Source organism: Nematolebias whitei, chromosome 17, assembly GCF_014905685.2.
Source record: "Nematolebias whitei isolate Nwh7 chromosome 17, NemWhi1, whole genome shotgun sequence".
Lineage (NCBI taxonomy): Eukaryota > Metazoa > Chordata > Actinopteri > Cyprinodontiformes > Rivulidae > Nematolebias > Nematolebias whitei.
Window position 1 is genome coordinate 36,882,644 of NC_056514.1, and position 20,273 is coordinate 36,902,916.

The 20,273-nt window shown below is 38.7% G+C and overlaps 3 protein-coding genes across 3 annotated transcripts in view; 1 reads left to right on the forward strand and 2 right to left on the reverse strand.

Moving 5' to 3' along the window:
* Positions 1 to 4,126: 4,126 nt before the first annotated feature.
* Positions 4,127 to 6,150, reverse strand: mrpl43 (mitochondrial ribosomal protein L43). The gene is made up of 3 exons (XM_037691218.1): positions 5,870 to 6,150; positions 4,794 to 4,900; positions 4,127 to 4,466 (listed from the first exon to the last, which is right to left on the reverse strand). Exons 1-3 carry the CDS (start codon positions 5,998 to 6,000, stop codon positions 4,249 to 4,251), a joined length of 456 nt encoding a protein of 151 aa, XP_037547146.1. The 5' UTR covers positions 6,001 to 6,150; the 3' UTR covers positions 4,127 to 4,248.
* A 206-nt stretch (positions 6,151 to 6,356) lies between these two features.
* twnk (twinkle mtDNA helicase) lies at positions 6,357 to 14,996 on the forward strand. The gene is made up of 7 exons (XM_037691219.1): positions 6,357 to 6,420; positions 6,666 to 7,326; positions 9,967 to 10,669; positions 10,899 to 11,139; positions 11,987 to 12,094; positions 12,278 to 12,419; positions 14,263 to 14,996. The coding sequence occupies exons 2-7, from the start codon at positions 6,673 to 6,675 to the stop codon at positions 14,599 to 14,601; spliced, it is 2,187 nt and encodes a 728-aa protein (XP_037547147.1). The 5' UTR covers positions 6,357 to 6,420; positions 6,666 to 6,672; the 3' UTR covers positions 14,602 to 14,996.
* Positions 14,997 to 18,115: 3,119 nt separating this feature from the next.
* The window catches only part of cd79b (CD79b molecule, immunoglobulin-associated beta), a 3,982-nt gene continuing 1,824 nt past the window's right edge, over positions 18,116 to 20,273 (reverse strand). The window contains exons 3-5 of the mRNA XM_037691220.1: positions 20,005 to 20,123; positions 19,179 to 19,235; positions 18,116 to 18,205 (exon numbers count right to left, since the gene is read on the reverse strand). Of these exons, the coding sequence (XP_037547148.1) occupies positions 18,116 to 18,205; positions 19,179 to 19,235; positions 20,005 to 20,123 (266 nt within the window). The remainder of the gene's footprint in view (positions 18,206 to 19,178; positions 19,236 to 20,004; positions 20,124 to 20,273) is intronic.

The window sequence follows — 20,273 nt, forward strand, 5'->3', positions numbered from 1 at the left end:
TAGAGCCTTTTTTTTTTTGTTATCCAAAGTCAGTCGGAGGCAGCAGCCATTGTTATTGGGGTTAACTCTAAAAAAATGTTTTATTTTTTATTTTTACTTACTTTTTGGAAGTTTAATTAAGCTCGTGACATATTTTGCTAACACTACAGTGAAACAAACACACAGACAAGGGAAAAAGCATTATCCTTCTGTGGCGGGCAATAGCAATTCAGTTTGTCATACCTTCAACGCAATAAAGACCTTTTATAGAAGCTCGGTTGTTCCAAAACTGATTAAACTTCAGTACAGCTCATTTATTGCTGTTTTTATTTTCCTTCATTAAAAGAAAATTACTCAGATATTATGCAGTCTGAGGCCGTTACATCTGTACATCACACAAATGTGTTAGCAGAAGAAGCTGCTTCTAATCAGCCTTCCTCCTCCTCTTCCTCCCCTCTGGGCTCCACTGCCTTCGTGCGTCCCGTCTCATCACCTCCACGTTAAAGTTTTATCTCTCTGCCCCTCGGTTCACACCCTGTCTACTTTATAAACATCCTATAATCCAATGGTTCCCAACCCTGGTCCTTGAGGGACACCATCCTGTATGTTTTACTTGTTTCCTGGTTCCATGATTTAATTTATCCCTGAAGTTCTGCAGAAGCCTGTTAATGACACATTTATTCAAATCGGCTGTGTCAAAGCAGGAAAACAAACAAACAAACAAAAAGCAGAACGGTGTTCCTCAAAGACCAGAGTTGGGAACCACTGCGTTTGCCTGTTTGCAAACACAAAGTATTTTTTTACATTTCCAGTTGATCAACACTAAAGTCTATATATTTATAGAGAGATTAAATTAAAGGGGAAGTGTTTTGTAGCAAAGTTTAAAATGATTCCAGTAACTTTACATGTATTTGTTACGTATAAGTTCATGCTAATATTTCCCCTTTCAAACTGTTTATTCATGTTCTGTAACAAACAGGAAGTTTCATTTGAATCTGTTTCTTACTGTAAGTGTCTATTGTTTAAAATAAACACTTACACTAAGGATTGTGGGTAAATGTATTGTGTTCAACAACGTACGGCTTCGGCCATTTTCATTTCTGCCTGTAGTTTAAGTGTTTATCTTGTCTTTATTTATTTATTTTCCCCAAACAGTTGGCATTGTTTTTATTTGTTTTTAAATGATAAAATGTTTTTTCTGCAAACTGTGACTGTTTCTCATCGTTCTGTCTTCTTGTCTTTTTCGCGTTTCCTTTGAGCAGAGGTGGGCAACATTTTTTTTTTCAAAGACGTTTAAAGCAATCAAAGGAACTGGAAAATAAATGTACTTAATGACAGATAAAGACCTTTTTCAAAACATATTCTGTAAACTGGCTCTTGTGACAATATATTATACACGTTCACTTAAGTTAACATTTTACTTGTTAGCGGAAATATACAAATCAAATTGGAAACACGACTTAAAAATGTTTTTTTTTTAAAGTTTTGCATAACATCTTTAATTTAAATTTCCTTAAGTCTCGTTGATAAATTCCTGGTTTTTTTAAATCAATCTTTTTATTATTATTTTTTTTTAATCTAAGGATATTGGGAGCCTGATTGTCCAAGGACCACTTTTGGCCCTCGGGCCTTAAGTTGCCCACGTTTGCCTTTGAGACTTGTTCTTGTAAAAAAAAAAGAAAAAAAAAAGTATTGAATTTATTTTGAATCTATTTAATTAAACTTCACGTTCTGTTTCTGATGGGGGGAAAAACAAACAAATTTGCTTTCAGCTTGTTAAAAATGGCCATAATTCAGTCAGTTTTACAGATGTTGATGTTAGGTAGTAGCTGAGAGTCACCCTCAACACGTACTCTGAGTGTTTCCAAGGTCAGTCCAAAATGGCTACCTCAGCAAAAGATTATCTTAATTTAAACTTCGGGCATTAAAGGCAGCAGGTGATATGCATTCTTCCAAGGAATACTAGACTCTTAACGTTATGTTGGGCCAAAAAAATAAAAAATAAAAGGTTGTGAGCAGACTGTTGGGGAAACATGAACAAGCGTGTAAGACAAGTTCAGACTGAATCCTCGAGGCAGCTTTCAGCTCGCGGCCTCCGAGGGGGATTGATCCCAGCATGGTGTCGAGACAGATCTGCAATAAATAATTAAAACAAACCGGAGTAAAACAGAAGCTCGGGGACCAGCATTACCATTTCCAGAGTGATATTCAAGGCGGTAACTTAGCAACAGCAACTTTATTTAGAGCCTTTAATGTCCTCGCTTGGGTCAAGCAGTGCCGGCTCGCCTCGGGGAGAACAGCGGATGTGAGATCTTTAATTGGTGCTGAGGATAAATTAAAATGCAGGAGGTGAAAATTAATCAGAAATCACGTCCATCTCAACTGTACCCATGTCTTTTGTTGCCATTTGTCTGAACCGCATCATGTTTTAAACGAATTCGTTCCTGATTTGAGTTTTAGTTTTTATTTACATCTTGCGAGGCGAAAATAAAAATGCAGGAGAAGCGTCTGCGTCCAGCGACAGTGCATCACTCTGTATCTCAAGAATTAAATGTCCGAACGTTCAGGAGTTGGGTGCTATAACTTTTTGATTTTTAAAAACTTTTATACACTTCAAAATATTTAACTTTATCACCAAATGTTTTCCCATAGAATGACACCGAGTTCCTTCACAAAGCTCGCTGTAAAACCTATTTTAGTGAACTTGCTAGATTTTGTTTTCCTACATTACTTTTAGCTACAAATCTACTAACGACTTTAGCTAAGCGTTTGCTACATTAGCTTTCTAGCCTTTTGCTACTTTAACTAGCATTGTGATACTTTCAGCTCTTTTGTTACTTTACCATAGCTTTATGGTAGCTATCCTTTTTTGCTAGCCTTTAGCTACTTTTTAGCAAAACTTTTGCAACTTTTAGAAAGCGTTTTGGTATTTTCTTTCTAGTCCTATGCTGCTTTTAGGTTTTTGATGCATTCATCTATTTAGGTGATTTTACCTTCTAACATTGTAATGGTTTAGCCAGTCCTTTAAAACTTTTTGCTAGCCTTTAGCTACTTTTAGCTTTGACCAAGCTGTTTTGCTCCATTTAGTTTTTATCTAGTATTTTGTTCTTTTAGTGTGAAAACATCTTTTGTTACTTTTAGCTTCCCTTTGGTTGGTTTTAGCTTCTAGCTAGATTTTTTATACGTTTTCCCCTTTTGTTAGTTTTAGACTTTAGTTAACTTTTAATAAAGTATATTGCTTTTACGGATTGCTTTGCTACTTTTAAATAGCATCCTGACATTTTACCTGTTTTTAGCCCTTATTTGTCTTTTAACTAGTGTTGCGTTTGGCTTTTTTTTTTTTAGCTGTTCTAGTGTTTTTACTTGGAGCTTTTAAAAATCTGTTTCCAGCAGACTCGTATCGGTCAGTCCTGAGGCGGTTTTCTGTACTCCGATGATGAGATTCTGGCTTTTCATTTTTGTTGGGAATGTTGTTGAGGTCATCGCTGACTTTTGCATTCAGAAATGATGAATTCAGGGTCAGCGCTGCAGCGAAAGAAGCCAAAGAATCAAACCGATTTATAAGCACGTTTAAAAAACAGCGGAGTGTTGGACAGGGAAAGCAGTTCTGCCCAAATCTGCCTTGTTAAATTTGAACCAATGACCTGAAGGAGCTGAAAGTTTTATGCTCAGAGGACAAATCACACTGAAGTGTCCCCCATCAGATCACACCACCATCTGTCATTCTCATTTATCTACAGAAAGGGCACCGTCAAAGCTCATTAAACAGTAAAAACAGATATTTCTCATGCAAATACAGGCATATACTTCTTTCAGCTAGTGTTTAGCTTTTAAAATTTAGTTTTGTTCCTTTTAGTTGGTGTTATATTTAAAGCTTTAACTTAGTTTCAGCTCCTTCAGTAAAATTTCAGCTGACATGTTCAGCATATTAGCAGAAATTAGTACTAGTTTTATTCAAAACAACACATTTACTTGCAAATATTACTTAAAAATATTTTGACGTGGGTATCTGCTCCTTACTGATGTGAATGTAAAAATCATCGTTTTTTTCTAAGCGAATTCACGGCAGCCAGCAAACAAAATGTTGATTATGATTAAAAAGTAAATAAAATCTAAGGTAACTTAGGACCAGAATATGAACAGGAAGAAAGCATCAAACTTTTTATTTGGATTTAGATTGTGAACGTGATCTGGAAATAAAAGAGGTCAAAAAGTCAAATAAGTCATTATTTTCTGGAAACGTCCAAAATGCTTTAACGATGGTCAGTCCTAATTCTGAGACGGACTCCGTGGTTGGATGAGGCCGATCGATGGGGGTCGGTTTGTGAACGGGTTCCACTGGCCCTGGATGCTGTTACTGTCGGTGTGGAAGGGCTTCCGGATGCGGATGACGTCCAAACCGGACTGATTGGCCAGCTTGGTCAGAACTTCCAAGATCTCCTGCGACGTTTTGTTGATGATGGGTTCCTCCCTGGTGTTACCATTCACTGCAAAAATCACTCAGTATGAGTAAAATGAAGGGTAGTAGTCTCAGAAAAAAAAACTTGTGCTGCCCCCTACAGGATATATGGAGTACTACAATATCACTTTTTATGTGGCAATAGAAAAGTGAACTTATCACTTAAAATATCTATAACAAAGCCAGTCTGTAGTTCTAGCACAGATTATTTTGTTTTAGATGTGATTAACTAGTCATAATTAAAAATAAAGCGCCTAATCAGGTAGCTACAGAGACATTAAAACCACGCTTATGCGAAAATAAATTCAGTACTTTTCAGGTGTCTAATCAAAACGCAACACTTGTCGGCACTCACGGTATTCTGCAACTATTTTGGGTGAGAGGCATTGCTGAGCAGACACGTACACAACGGTCCCGGGGTTCTTCTTCGCATAATCCATGACCCCCTCCTCGATAAAATCCCTGAAGGAGAAGAAGCTGGGCGTTAAAAGTCAGCACCACAAATGTGTGATTCTGCACCTTCTGTTTATATTCAGAATCAAAACGTCCATTCAGAAAATCCCTACATACACGCTCAAGGCAGAATTATATGTAGCTACAGTATGTTTTATTTAGACTCGGTAGGTCCAGCTTAGAATTAATTATGCTACAAATGTTACAGTAAATGTATATATATATATATATATATATAAAGTAAAACATGTGGCATCTCTCTAAAATTGTATTGAAGAGCTTAAAATAAAGGCTGTCAACTTATCCATCAAAAAAAGGGAAATTCTAAATCTGCATGAAACTGCATCTTTAATATTTAAAGGTTAGCTCGAGTTCAGTTTGAACTGGGGCACCAAAAGCTAATTTTTATAGCTAAGAGGGCAATTTTACTTCTTTCAAAGATTGTTAATTTTAATTACGAGTACAAATTGTAAACAGGCACCTTCAGGCTTCAATGAGTTGTTCTTAATGGGTGACATCCACTAAAAATAGGAAATTAAAGTATCAGAAGGTGATTTCCCAGTTCTAAAAAAAAAAAAAAAGCCTGTATATGACAGCAAAAATAAAACTTGTGAACTTCTGGCTATGGTCTATCCCTCTGATGAAAACTTTCTGTAAGCTCCTCTGAGTTTGAAGCACATTTATCTAAAATAAATAAATTATAACCACTCCAGCAGTAGCAACAACATGCAAAGGTTTCATTTAAAGTAGGCAGCGTCTGTTGGAGGCCATTGTTACTTTTTTACCCCTGCTGTAAACACGTTAATAACCAAGTAAAGACCATATTATCAGCAATAAAACATAATTTTCAACAAGCCGGATTAGTTTTTAAAAGATCTGGATATTCGCCTTTCACGCAAGAGCTTTTTATTCTAAGGCTCAACATGTGATACTCATTGTACACACACTGTTAACGCCTAATGTTCCAGTTTTCATCACCTGGCTCCCAGTGAGCTCGCTCTCTTCCTGGAGAAGATGATGGAGACTCGTTTCAGCTGACAAACGTATCGGCCGACTCCGTTTTGAAGAACACTTTTCAAGAAGCGACTCGGCGTCCCCCTGGAAGTCATCGTCCAACTCACAAATAACCTTTAACTGATAAAAACAATTAACTGCGGATCGTTTTTTACTAAATAAACCAGTTAAAGACATTTAATGGTGACTAAAATCTTGGAGGACGACTTCACGGGCATGAATACAAAAAAGGTCCGTTGGTAACAGAGTCCGGAAGGAAACAAACTCTTGCGATGTAGAAACATTTTTTTACTGTGGTCAGCTTGTGTATTTTAACGCTGAATTTGCATTTAAGAAATACATTTTTTTCTATATAAATATAAAATTCTGATATCGACTTATTAATATATTTTGGTATGTTATTGTTAACCGTGGAGGGACGGAAGTATGTTTCACACGGACTTGTTTTGAAGGTGCACCGGAAATCCAGGCTTGAATTACAGCGTGTTAGAAAATGAGGTCCGGCTATACACAAGGTAAAAACGAGATTATGAGTTTATTAATTCACTAAACATATTATATTCTTAACCGAAGGCTTTAATGCTTATTTAAAATTATTTTATTGAATAATTGTGTTCTTTTTACTCGGAAATAAGAATTTCCCGCCTCCCTGTGTGTTCCGACATGTCCTGACTCGTAGGATACTCAAAAGTTTATTTTGAAATTTTACCACCATGATACTAACTCGTACTGTTATTTGTAATTATTATTATTTTTTCAGGTGAAATATGCTAACTAGGCAGCCATTGTGGAGAAGCTTGCTGCTGAAGGGGACTACCTGTCTTCTGCAGGTGGGAGCCCCCAAATTTCTCCATCAAAGACATTTTTCATCCAAGAGTTTCAAACTTTTCGATCAAGGGGTCTTTCACAGGACCTTTAAGGCTCCATGGATTCAAAGACTTGGTTGTACAAGCTTCTTTCTCTCTCACAATGTGATCAGGAACTACAAGAAGAGCACCAAGTCCACTGTGGAGTTCCCTTCAAGTCCCATCACAGTCACAGACATCAAGCAGTATTTACGCTCCAAAGAGATTCCCTTTCACGATGGCTACAGCTGCCTCCACATCACGAGCATCTTCGTCGATTCTTCCACGGGGAAGAACAATTTTTCTTTGTTCATTGACAAAACCACGGGACAGTTTTTGTGTAAAGACACACTGGTCGAGGGGAGCTGGGAGGACCTCCAGGACTGTCTGGAGGTGATTCAGAAGGATGACCAAGACTTCCTCAGTCCTCATGTGCTGCTGGGGTATCCGGAGAGCGTAGAGGAGCAGGAGGAGAGGGAGAGGGACCTGAGGGAGGTGCAGGAAATCTGGTCCAGCTCTGTGTCCTTCGCCGACCTCCTTGAGGACGAAGCTCAACTGATTAAAACCATGTTCCAGGTATTAAATATGAATTTGTCTTGTGTTATGTAACTACTTTTGTCTTAATTCAACTGTTTGTTAATTTTCACGCAATGAAAAATATTTACTGTACCGAAACTTCAGGAAATAAATTCTACGTGCGTAAAAAGATAATAAGATGGTACAAATCCCAGTGAGAGAACAAGATGTATTAATGTTTATGGGAGATTTTTGATTTAAAAACATTTGCAAACTGATGCAAAAACATCACATGTGCAAAAGAACATGGTTAATGCTGTCATTTTAAACCCAAAGATAGTAATACTTTGAACCTTAGTACATAATCAAGAAAGGATTTTCCAGCTACAAAACATATATTTGTATATCTTTGAATATGTATGTGTTTTATTTATAAAGCACTTTAAAACAACACCGTTGGCCAAAGTGCTGTACACAAACACATACAGGTCCTTCTCAAAAAATTAGCATATTGTGATAAAGGTCATTATTTTCCATAATGTAATGATAAAAATGAAACTTTCATATATTTCAGATTCATTGCACACCTACTGAAATATTTCAGGTCTTTAATTGTTTTAATACTGATGATTATGGCATACAGCTCATGAAAACCCAAAATGCCTGTCCCAAAAAATGAGCATATCATGAAAAGTTTCTCTAAAGCAGCTATTAACCTAACCATCTGAATCAACGACGTAACTCTAAACACCTGCAAAAGATTCCTGAGGCTTTTAAAAACTCCCGGCCTTGTTCATTACTCAAAACCGCAATCATGGGTAAGACTGCCGACCTGACTGCTGTCCAGAAGGCCATCATTGACACCCTCAAGCAAGAGGGTAAGACACAGAAAGAAATTGCTGAACGAACAGGCTGTTCCCAGAGTGCTGTATCAAGGCACCTCAGTGGGAAGTCTGTGGGAAGGGAAAAGTGTGGCAGAAAACGCTGCACAACGAGAAGAGGTGACCGGACCCTGAGGAGGATTGTGGAGAAGGGCCGATTCCAGACCTTGGGGGACCTGCGGAAGCAGTGGACTGAGTCTGGAGTAGAAACATCCAGAGCCACCGTGCACAGGCGTGTGCAGGAAATGGGCTACAGGTGCCGCATTCCCCAGGTCAAGCCACTCTTGAACCAGAGACTGCGTCAGAAGCATCTCGCCTGGGACTGCCGCTGAGTGGTCCAAAGTTATGTTCTCTGATTACAGTAAATTTTGCATTTCCTTTGTAAATCAAGGTCCCAGAGTCTGGAGGAAGAGAGGAGACACAGAATTCACATTGCTTGAGGTCCAGTGTCAAGTTTCCACAGTCACTGGGGTGTCATGTCATCTGCTGGTGTTGGTCCACTGTGTTTTATCAAGCGCAGGGTCAATGCAGCTATCAGGAAATTTTGGAGCACTTCATGCTTCCATCTGCTGAAAAGCTTTATGGAGATGAAGATTTCATTTTTCAGCACGACCTGGCACCTGCTCACAGTGCCAAAACCACTGGTAAATGGTTTACTGACCATGGTATTACTGTGCTCAATTGGCCTGCCAACTCTCCTGACCTGAACCCCATAGAGAACCTGTGGGATATTGTGAAGAGAAAGTTGAGAGACGCAAGACCCAACACTCTGGATGAGCTTAAGGCCGCTATCGAAGCATCCTGGGCCTCCATAACACCTCAGCAGTGCCACAGGCTGATTGCCTCCATGCCACGCCGCATTGAAGCAGCCATTCATGCAAAAGGATTCCTGACCAAGTATTGAGTGCATAACTGAACATGATTATTTGAAGGTTGGCGTTTTTTGTTTTAAAAACACTTGTCTTTCATTGGTGGGATGAAATATGCTAATTTTTTGAGACAGGCATTTTGGGTTTTCATGAGCTGTATGCCATAATCATCAGTATTAAAACAATTAAAGACCTGAAATATTTCAGTTGGTGTGCAATGAATCTGAAATATATGAAAGTTTCATTTTTATCATTACATTATGGAAAATAATGACCTTTATCACAATATGCTAATTTTTTTAGAAGGACCTGTACAAGCATAAAAACTATCAACTCTACAGATACCATAAAAGTAATGAACCAAATCATAAAAGAGCAAACAGCAAAAACTATAAAACAAATAACTTAAAAACGGTAAAACCAACATTTCAAGTTGCGTTAAAAGCCAAAGAAGAGGAAAAAAAAAAAAAAAAGAGTCTTCAGAGAAGATTTAAAAACAGGAAGTGAGTCAGCTTGTCTGACGTGCAGAGTCGTTCCACAGTTTAGGGGCAGCGACTGAGAACGCTCGCTCACCTCTCAGCCTCCTGGTGGACTTTGGGACGGCCAACAGCAGCTGATCAGCTGACCTGAGGGAACGTACGGCTGGAACAGGTCGGACAGATACTGTGGGGCGACACCATGAAGACATTTGAATACAAACAAAAGAACCTTAAAATTAATCCAGAAACGAACTGGGAGTGGTTATGTTATGTGATTATTGTAGTGATAATGAGTAGCTAAATATCACGGCAGCTTCAAGATAAAACTTTAACGCATATATAAATTGTTTTAACGAGTTAAATGAGTGTCAGTTGTTTTAGTTTTGGGTGCACAATACCTCTGCACCTTCATTGATGGGAGTCCAGAAATGTCCTACATAAAATGCAAGTTTCTTTTTTCCTCTGTTTCAGATGACAAAGATCTCTAATGCAACCCTTAAAAAGTTTGGCGTGAGACTTTTCAAGCCAACCAAGAGTCTGGTTTTCCCCTGGTTTGGTGGTCCTCACTCCTCCCTAAAAGGAATCAAACTCCTCTCCGCCCAAACGACGGACACAGACGAGGTCGCTTATAATGAAGTCACCATCCCGAGGTGTAGCTCCTACCTTAGCTTGTTTGGACTTCCCCTCGTGAACTTGTTGGACCCGGAGGTGGTGTTGACCAGTCGTGAGTTGGACACTCTGGCCGTGAGCCAGGCCACGGGCCTCCCCAGTGTGACTCTTCCTCGCGGGGTCAGCTGCCTCCCACCGCTGCTGCTGCCCTACCTGGAGCAGTTCAAGCGAGTCACACTGTGGCTGGGGGGTGACATTCGCTCCTGGGAGGCGTCAAAGATCTTTTCACGCAAACTGAGTCTGAGGAGGTGTGCGCTGGTGCGGCCCGGGGAGTTGCAGCCGTGTCCGCTGGAGGCACTGTCCCAAGGCAAAAACTTGACGCGCATCGTGAGATCCTCCATCCCAGCAGCCCATAAGTCCATCGTCTCCTTCAAGCAGCTCAGAGAGGACGTGTACGGCGAGCTGGTGAACACAGACCAGGTGGCTGGGGTGAAGTGGGCCAGGTTTCCAGAACTCAACAGGCTCCTGAAGGGACACAGAAAGGGAGAGCTCACAGTTTTCACAGGTACTGATTATTTAATACTACTAATTTTTTTTTTTTTTGTCCCAGATAAAAGCAGCAAGAGGTTTTATTGCATTCATGACTGGAATTTAAAAACGAAACACTTAAAAACAAGATCCAGAAATTGATTGTTCCTGTTTTATCTTAAGAGCCGAGTTTTAGCTGCTCCAAGGCTACACAGTAAGATGATCTGTTTATTATTGTCCTTTCCATGTGTGCGTTTCTTTTCCAGGTCCGACAGGAAGTGGGAAGACCACGTTCATCAGTGAGTTGGCTTTAGATCTTTGCATTCAGGGCGTCAACACGTTATGGGGCAGCTTTGAAATCAACAACGTCCGTCTGGCGAAGATCATGCTGACGCAGTTCGCCATGCAGCGGCTGGAGGAGAGGCTGGAGCAGTACGACTTCTGGGCGGACAAATTCGAGGAGCTGCCGCTCTACTTCATGACTTTTCACGGGCAGCAGAGCATCAAGTGAGCTTCATCTGTTCTTCTGGGTTTTACAAACCTTATCTCCTTTTTGGCCATTTTTCTTCTTTTTAAGTTTTTATCAGAATCAGTTTATTATCGCCATGTCAATGAACGAGGTTCACAAACTAGGAATTTGCTTCGACATAAGATGCGAATAGTAATAAAGTAAAATAAAGTAAAAATTAAGTAAAAATGTGAACATTACATAAGACATAAGACCTGTGTACACCCACAAATAAAGTAAAATTAAAAACATAACATTACCCTTATTTTATTTATGGTTATGCAATTTATTTACTATGATAAAGCATCTGACTACCGCTACATTTAGGTAGCCTTTATCTTAGTTTAGCTTTTAGCTTATCTTCTACATTTAAATTCTATTTACTGTTTTATAACTTTAATTTAGCATTAGGATTTGTTTAGCATTTAGCGTTTTTAGCTGCTGTTTTGCTACTTTTAGCTAGCCATTTGTTATTTTTAGCAACCCTTTGGCTAGTTTAGCATTTAGAAATATTTTTTTTGTTAGCTAGCCTTTTGCTACTCTTAGCTTACCTTTTGGTACATATAATTTTTAGTTGCTGTTTTGCTACTGTTACCTAACATTTAGCTTTTAGTTAGCATTTTACTAACATTTTGCTTATTTTTAAATATAGTTACCAGTTGTTAATTTTTGGGGGCTACTTTAGCTTTAAGGTAGCTTTTGTTAGCTTTTTGTCAGCCAGTCTTTTGTTACTTCTAGTTAGTGTTTTGCTCGTTTTAGCTTTATTTTTGCTTCTTTAAGCTTTAGCCACTCAGCTTCAGTGCTCACTTTGTGTTTAGTCTGGTTCTGACCCTGCTTTATTTTCAGGACGGTTCTGGACACCATGCAGCACGCTGTCTACCTCTACGACATCAACCACGTGGTCATTGATAACCTGCAGTTCATGATGGGACAAGAACACCTCTCAGTAGACAAGTGAGTAAAAGTTACACCGCCATTTTGTGTTGGCTAAGTCAATTAGCTGTGGTGGCCATCTTGAACTGGGTCAACGCTAAAAGTTAAATCAGTTGTAGATGTTCAGCCAGTGATGATGACCTTTTTGTAGTTTAATTTGAAGGTTTCATCATTCAATGAAAATCATTTATTCATGCAACCTAGGTTTGCAGTCCAGGATCACATTATCGGCGTGTTCAGGAAGTTCGCCACCAACAGCTGCTGCCACGTCACTCTGATCATTCACCCGAGGAAAGAGGAGGACGACCGAGAACTACAAACTGCCTCCATCTTTGGTTCTGCGAAGGTACAATGGGAACGTTTAACTTTTGTCTTTTCTAAAACGAGCAAATGCAGATTCATTGTCACACTTCTGCATCCTTTGTGTTATTTTAGCCATTTATGAATCAGATCTTTCAGCTTGTTCACAAGATGGGCGCTGTGACTTTTAGCTTTTGTAGTTTTTATACTTTTTCAAAATATTTAACGTCATTTAAATGTTATCCATAGAAATTAATTGAGATTTCTTTAATTGCTTCAGAAACATTGTTTTCTTTGAAATCTGCTTCAGCACACTCTTACCTTTTAACGACTTAGGCTTTAGCTACATTTAGCTATTTGCTAGCCTTTTAATATTTTTAGCTTTTTGCTATTTTAACTTTTAAATAGCTTTTTAGTTGCAATCAGTTTTTAGCTAATATTTTTGCTGCTTTTAGTTAGGATTTTGCTACTTAAGCTTTTAGATAGTATTTTGCTGCTTTTGGCTTTTAACTGACCTTTTGCTTCTTTTAGCTTTTGTTCTGCTTTTTCGTTTTTTGCTTTAATAACTATTTCAGCTTCTTCTGAAAATTCTGTCAAAGTCCGAGCTCAGCATTCGCTCCAGTTTCAAGTTGTTGACTGATTTTTGATGAACATATTTATTTTACGACTCACAAATAATAACTAGAGAAGTTGCTTTTCCTGAGAAAATGCAGTGTGAATGCTTATTCTAGAAGAACTTGCTGAAAACAGCTGAAATTAGCTAAAAAGACATGCTGAAACATAGCTGAAATGGAAGAACAAGTGTAAATCAGCAGGAGAAAGTAGAAAGAACATAAAAGTTTAAATGAGTGCAAAAAATATGGAATTAGCTGAAAAAGCTAATATTAGCATAAAAACAGCTAAATAGTAGCTGAAATAACTGAAACTAGCAGAAATAAGCTGAAAACAGCAAAACAAGTTGAAATAAGCTGAAATAATTTAATTAGGCTGAAAGTAACAGAAATTATTGTGAAAAACTTTAATTAATCTGAAAACAGCTGAAATTAGCTAAAATATGCTAAAAACTTAGCTGAAAAAGTAGAACAAGCTTAAATTAGCAGAAGAAAGTAGACAGAACGTTTGCCCATTTAAGCTGAAAGAAGCAGAAATGAGCGCAAAAAAGTGGAAATTATCTGAAAAAAGCTCAAATGAACAAAATAGAGCGGAAAGTAGCTAAAAAAAAGTAGAAAGAAGCTTAAATTACAAGAAGGAAGTGGAGAGAGCACATTTTTCTGAATTAGACTGAAAAAAGTTGAAATGAGTGCAACAAAAGTGGAATTAGCATAAAAAGCTAAACTTAGCATAAAACAGCTAAATAGTAGCTGAAACGTGCTGAAATAAGCTGAAAGGAGCATAACAAACTGAAATTAGCAGAAAGAAGTTAGAAGAAGCACACAAATGTTGTAATTAGCAGAAAGATCCTGAAAGGAGTACAAAACAGCTGAAATTAACTGAAAGTAGCTGAAAAAAGTTTTAATTTCCACAAGGAAGCTGAACCAGAACAAAAAGTGAATGGAGCAGTAAAAGGTTGTTAACAGATCTAAAGATTTGAAGGATGTAAAATGAACTCAATTCATTTTCTATGAGGAAAAAAGTGGCAAAAAAGGCTAAATATTTCAAAAAGCCAAAGTTGCACCAATACCAAAAGTCACAGCACCCTTCTCCTGAAAGAGCTGAACGTTTTGGATTTGCTGAAATGGCACAAAAACTGTGGAACGAGAAAGATGCTGAAAAATGTACGGAAGAAAAATGGATCACAATTGAGTGAATGCTTCATGAACATTCACACGATAAAGTCTGTGATGCGTGTAGCGCACACTCGCTTCTTGACCTTTGACCCCCTTTTCCAGGCCAGCCAAGAGGCCGACAACGTCCTGATCCTGCAGGAGAAGAAGCTGGTGACGTGTCCCGGCCGCAGGTCCCTGCAGGTCACCAAAAATCGCTTCGATGGAGACGTGGGCATCTTCCCTCTGGACTTCATTAAGTCTTCTCTGACGTTCTCGACTCCCCTCAAAGGCAAACACAAGCTGAGGAAGGTCCTCGTTAAGGCAGAGGCCGAGGAGGGGGTCACGGGGGACGTTGTAAGGAAGGACGTAGGTAAAAAACAGAAGGCAGAGAAAACAGCTAAAACAGCAAAGACGCCGCAGAGCGTTAAAAGTCCTGCCAAAGAAAATGAAACCATTCCTTAGTGATTAGAAAAAGCTGACTCTAGCCTCCACATTCAACAACTTAAACCATTTAGAGACATAATTTCTGTCTGAAAGTTAAGCCGAGCATAAATTTATAAAGCTACGTTTGAAATGTATGAAGAAACTTCTGATTGTAGATCAAAATTAAACCCTCCACAAACTAGACGTGTAGAGTTGTTTCATCATGAACTGAAGTCAAGACGTTTAAACTAAGATGCAACATAATCCTGTCTTCATCTTTTATACTGTTTATATAAAAACGTTTATGTATATTTAGCATTTTCTGGCGTTTGATGTTTTCCTTCCATTTCAAACAACACTGTGAAACCAGGACACTATCACCGTCTGCTTGTTGTGATGCAAGTATTACCACCTGTTTGTTATTTTTAAAGTATCATGATTTATCGAATGAGCTACTTTTTGTCTAATAAATCATTCAATGCAGATTTAGTTGTGTTTTCTTTAGAGGTCAATAGGGGGCAGTATGGGTTCACAAATACTACATATGTTTAATATCCTGTTATATGACAAGTTGTTATGTTAAGCTACCAATCAGGATGAGCTTGAAAGCCTTTGCTTTATTATTTCGGCTGATAAAACAGACAATAAAACGGGTCTACAGTTTAAATAGCAACTTATTTGTGTATTAAGTCAATATTTTTGTTATTGGGTGCCATTTTTGCCCATTAATTTGCAGCTTTTGCACTAGTTGTACACTTGGTTGCACTAGTATAACATTTTGGTGCAATAAGTCATCATTCACTCTTAAAGTGTGCAAGTGAAGCAATGAACCAGTATTGAACCACCTCATCAATTGTATTGAAACTATCCTGATGCATGCTCAATAATCCAGGTAGAAAAATCTAATAATGTTAAGTCAGGTCCTCTGGATGGATTCTTCTTGGTGAAACATTTAATCTTTTATCCAAAAGACTCTCAGTCTGAGGAGCTGCAATAAACTCAGTCTCACACAACTTTATTTACGTTAAACTTTGATTTTAATTTGTTTTCTCATCGAGAGATAAAAATTCTGCTTTAACTGTTCGGCTCGTTCAGCACATTACAGCTCTCACTGTGGGTTTTTGTAGCTTTAATGCTTGTTAAATTTTATTCACATTTGATTTCTTATCGAGAACTCTTCAAATGACTGAAAGGTTTTGTGCTGTTTGAAATCTACTTGCTTCATGATGGACTTTTAGCTGTTGCTTTGCTTGTTTTAGCATTTGCGCTTCTGCTAGTATTAGCTTGTAGTGAATGTTTTGCTAATTTTAGCTTTTACTTATGTTTTCTTGAACGTACCCTTCTGCCTTTTCTATTAATTTATTTTATTACTGTTTTGGTAAATTAAACTTTTAGCTATTTCTCTGCTATTTTCAGAGATTCTTTATTGTCCTTCGCACCGGTGGAACGAAATTATGTACACAAGGTCCCAGTTACATCCAACAATAAAATGTAAAAAAAAAAAAAAAAAATGAGATCTAAGATATGAACTAAGAAAAATGTCAGCTAAAAATACACTAAGCACTAATAGCATAAAAACAATAAACACAATTTGCTGAACAGCAGCACGAACATGAGTCTGTGTGAGCAGATGAGCACGAATGAACACAGCAACATGAAACAGATCAGCAGCAACATGAAACAGATCAGCAGCAACATGAAACAGATCAGCAGCAACATGATGTGATTTTTCACAGTGATTATTCTGGTTAGAGATTCATGAGTCTAACAGCCTCAGGGTAGAAGCTGTTCCTCAGTCTAGTGGTTCTACACTTAATGCTCCTCAACCTCCTTCCTGAGGGGAGCGGGGCAAAAAGTGTGTGTGCTGGGTGAGTGGGGTCCTTCGTGATGCAGGTGGCCCTCTTCCTGCACCTGGAGGTGTAGATGTCTGATGATGGGGAGACTGACTCCAACATCTTCTGTGCAGCCTTCACCACTCTCTGCAGAGCTTTTCTTTCTGCAGCTGTGCAGCCTCCATGCCACACGTTGATGCTGGAGCACAGCATGCTCTCCACTGCACACCTGTAGAAGGAGGTGAGGACTGAGCTTCCCAGACCAGCTCGCCTCAGCCGTCTGAGGAAGTAGAGTCTCTGATGAGCTTTCTTGATCAGGCTGGTGGTGTTGCTGCTCCAGCTGAGGTTGTCATTCATGTGTACACCCAAGTACTTGTAGCTGGAGACCACTTCCACTGCAGATCCTCTTCAGGGAGGGGTAGGTGTGTTTGTTCCTTCTGAGGTCCACAACCATCTCCTTCATCTTCTTCACATTGATGTGAAGGTTATTCTCTTTGCACCAGCTCTCCAGGTGTTCCACCTCCTGCCTGTAGCTGAACTCATCATTGTTTGTGATGCATCCCACCACCGCTGTATCATCTGCAAACTTTACAATGTGACAGCCTGGATGGGTAGCTGCGCAATCATGCGTGAGCAGAGTAAACAGGAGGGGGCTCAATACACAGCCCTGAGGAGTATAATAGAAGAGAAGTTGTGGGTCCTCACAGACTGCGGTCTGTTTGTTAAAAAGTCTAGGACTCAGTTGCAAATGGAGGGGCTTAGTCCTAGTGTGAGTAGTTTGTCCATCAGGGTTTGGGGGATCATGGTGTTGAAGACAGTCGTGAAGTCCACAAAGAGCATACGGACGTAAGAGTCCTGCTCCAGGTGGTGAGAGCAGTGTGGACCACAGAGGAGATGGCTTCTGTTAATCTAATTTAGCTTTTATTATTGTTTTGGTAAATTTAGCATTTATCCTAGTTAATGTTCTGCACATTTTTGCTTTTACTACTGTTTTGGCCATTTTAACTTTAAGCTACTCTTCTGTGTTATATTTTAGCCCCTGTTCGTCCAATTTTAGATTTTTGGGCTGTTTTTGTACATTTAGCTTTAAGCAATTTTGCAAAATTTCGGTTTTAGCTACGATTTTTTTTTATTTTTATTTTTTTATTTTAAGTAACATTTCAGTTTCAGCTTTTTTAAACAAATTTCAGCAGAGTAGAAGAGATGCAGAAAGTAGAATTGATTTATTTTAATCATTAGTTTTATTTTAAATGTGCTTGATGTTGAAAAGCATGAAAAAGTTTCATTTTATTGTGTTTTTGTTGTACATGAGATGCCTTCAGCATAACTGAAACAACCTTCTACAAGAAGTCACATTTCTTTATTATTTCATCAAAATATGTAACAATTTTTAAACATTATGGACACGTGAGCCGTTTGTTGAGGGCTCCAATCAAACCAACATATTTTATACAAAAACTCAAAGCAACAAAAAATTAAAACATGATGAAGATGTCATGTTTAAATTGTGGAAATATTTCAACAGAGTAGCTAAAAAAAAAAGCAATTTTAAACAATTTAGCACAAATAAAACTGCCCAGTTCTCAGAGAACTAGATGCAGAAACATAGAAATAACCTTCTCATCCTGAGCGGGTTAATGAAGACTCAAAATGTTTCGTCTCCCGGTCACGTCCTCTGGTTGTGAACGCGTCGTCGGGGGTCAAAGGTCAGAATCATGGTGTTATTCCCACGGCGCCTCGGCTCCTTCAGGCTGAGCGTACGCAGAAAGCTCCTCGTACAGCTCTCCTCCACACGTCTCAATCGCCAAACCCTGAGCGATAAGAACAAGTTCTTATGCAACACTTTTTATTTGCACGTGTGACTCTGACACGTCTCAAACATAAAAGCCTGTGTAGCTGTTAAACTCCGCAGCAGAACGATTGCGTTAACAGCTAAAGGATGCAACATATTTGCATAAACAGTCAACTTTTCTGAACTTCAACGGCCTCTGATCACCACGACTCGTCACCGTCTCGCTTTCTGCTTCTCTGCCTCCATGGACCCTGAATGTTTTTCAAGTTTTATTGTTCTTTTTTGGGGGTTGATTTACCTGAATGAGCAGCTTGGGAGCATTAATCTCTGAATTTCAACATTTTAATCTCACTGACAGCCTCACAGAGAAGATTAGAATGTTTTAGACCCAAAGAGAACAAATCTAGCGCATAAATCGCACATTTCCAAATATTAAATTTGTATTTAATATGGATTTTTGACAATTACTGCAAAGTTTTCCTCTGAACAGTTTGAAAAAAGTAGATTTTAATAATCTTCATGGGGACAACCCACCAATATATTCTTCTTTTTTCCTCTTTTTTTGACCCAATATGAGCTTTTATGTTGTAGTTTTTTTTTTCCTCTGTATCTTATTTCTTGGTACACATACCAATAGTTATTTTATGATTACAACTGTATAAAATGCTAACAAATTGCATTGTTAAAATAACATAATTTATACAAAAAGGTCAATAGAAGAAAACAAATCTGACAGTAATTTATTATAATCTATTGTGTTCATAAAATAACAAATGTAGAAGCAGATCTAAGAAGAAATAAAGATAAAAGTTGTGGTTGGGAGCTCAGTGGTGCAGGCAGACTGTGAGTCTTGACTGACAATCGTGCACTATTTCTGGACAAAGCTGCGATGCACCGTGACGTACGGTAACTCCATAACTGAGGCCGACAGAAAACCACGATGAAAACAAGCGAATCAACGTGTCTTAAATAGAAAAGAGAACCAAACAAACCTCATAAATGTGGTCGTTTTCAGGCTCTTCGTAGAGGCTGTCTCTTCTTTTTGAATGCTGCCGAAAAAAGAGCAATGGGGAAATTAAAAAAGGGTGTGCACACATTTGATAAACTCTGTTACATCTGCACAGAAACAAGTAAATATTTTACTCAGCAAAATATGTGGCCTTCTGGCTGTTGGACTGTTTGGAAACGTGACATTAAAAAACACAGGAAAAGTAAAAGCATCTGCAAAACAGAAATGCGCCAGGAAATAGACAGATCCCTCAGTAAAAACCCTGAAATGCTTGAGTAATGTTTATCACCTTAAAGGAAGGATGATGTTTTTGTCCATGTGCATGTGCAGGTTTATCTGTCAGTACTGTTAGTAAAATATCTCACAAACCAGTGGACAGGTTTTAATGACAGAAAGGAATCAATGGTCGTACATCAACACAATTCAAGATGGCCGCCACAGCTAATATACCTTTGCCAACACAAAATCATATTTCAGAACGCACTGCACAGGTGTGGCTGTGGCGGCCATCTTGAATTAAACCTCTCATTTTGTTTGTTTCATCATCTGGCTTTGAATAAACTGAAATAAAATTTAAAAAAAGGCTTTCATCACTTTTTTTTTTGGGGGGGGGGAATAAATTAATGCATCAGAAATACTAAAACAAACTGTTCACTGAGTGCTGGAGGACTTGCGTTTTCTTTAGACGTACAAGCATATTTAAAAATCCTAAATGAGCTGAGAGTTGATTTAACCAGTATAGTTTAACCAGTTGTGAGTTGGGCCACATCTGTTTTAATCTCAGATATTTGGTTGTTGTTTTTCCTCACCAGTTGTTGTTTGCGCAGCAGGATGGCAGCAACACAGGTAGCCAGCACCAGACCCTGCAGGACCATCAGGCCGTCCTTCATCTGAGACCTGTACTGGGCCTGAAACGGGTCAACGTTCCCTGCAGAGAGCAAAACGTTCTGTAACGCTCAACGATACAGAGGTGCTTACTCACCCCTTCACTGTGTATTTATACACTTACTCACCCCTTCGCTGTGTATTTGTACACTTACTCACCCCTTCGCTGTGTATTTATACACTTACTCACCCC

Excerpts from the sequence above, each read along its gene's own strand:
- mrpl43 (XM_037691218.1), bottom strand. The coding sequence starts at position 6,000 with ATGACTTCCAGGGGGACGCCGAGTCGCTTCTTGAAAAGTGTTCTTCAA. Across the intron at positions 4,901-5,869 it reads GCGAGCTCACTGGGAGCCAG|GGATTTTATCGAGGAGGGGG; the intron begins GTGATGAAAACT and ends CTTCTCCTTCAG. Across the intron at positions 4,467-4,793 it reads CAAAATAGTTGCAGAATACC|TGAATGGTAACACCAGGGAG; the intron begins GTGAGTGCCGAC and ends TGATTTTTGCAG.
- twnk (XM_037691219.1), top strand. The coding sequence starts at position 6,673 with ATGCTAACTAGGCAGCCATTGTGGAGAAGCTTGCTGCTGAAGGGGACT. Across the intron at positions 7,327-9,966 it reads TGATTAAAACCATGTTCCAG|ATGACAAAGATCTCTAATGC; the intron begins GTATTAAATATG and ends CCTCTGTTTCAG. Across the intron at positions 12,420-14,262 it reads CCATCTTTGGTTCTGCGAAG|GCCAGCCAAGAGGCCGACAA; the intron begins GTACAATGGGAA and ends CCCCTTTTCCAG.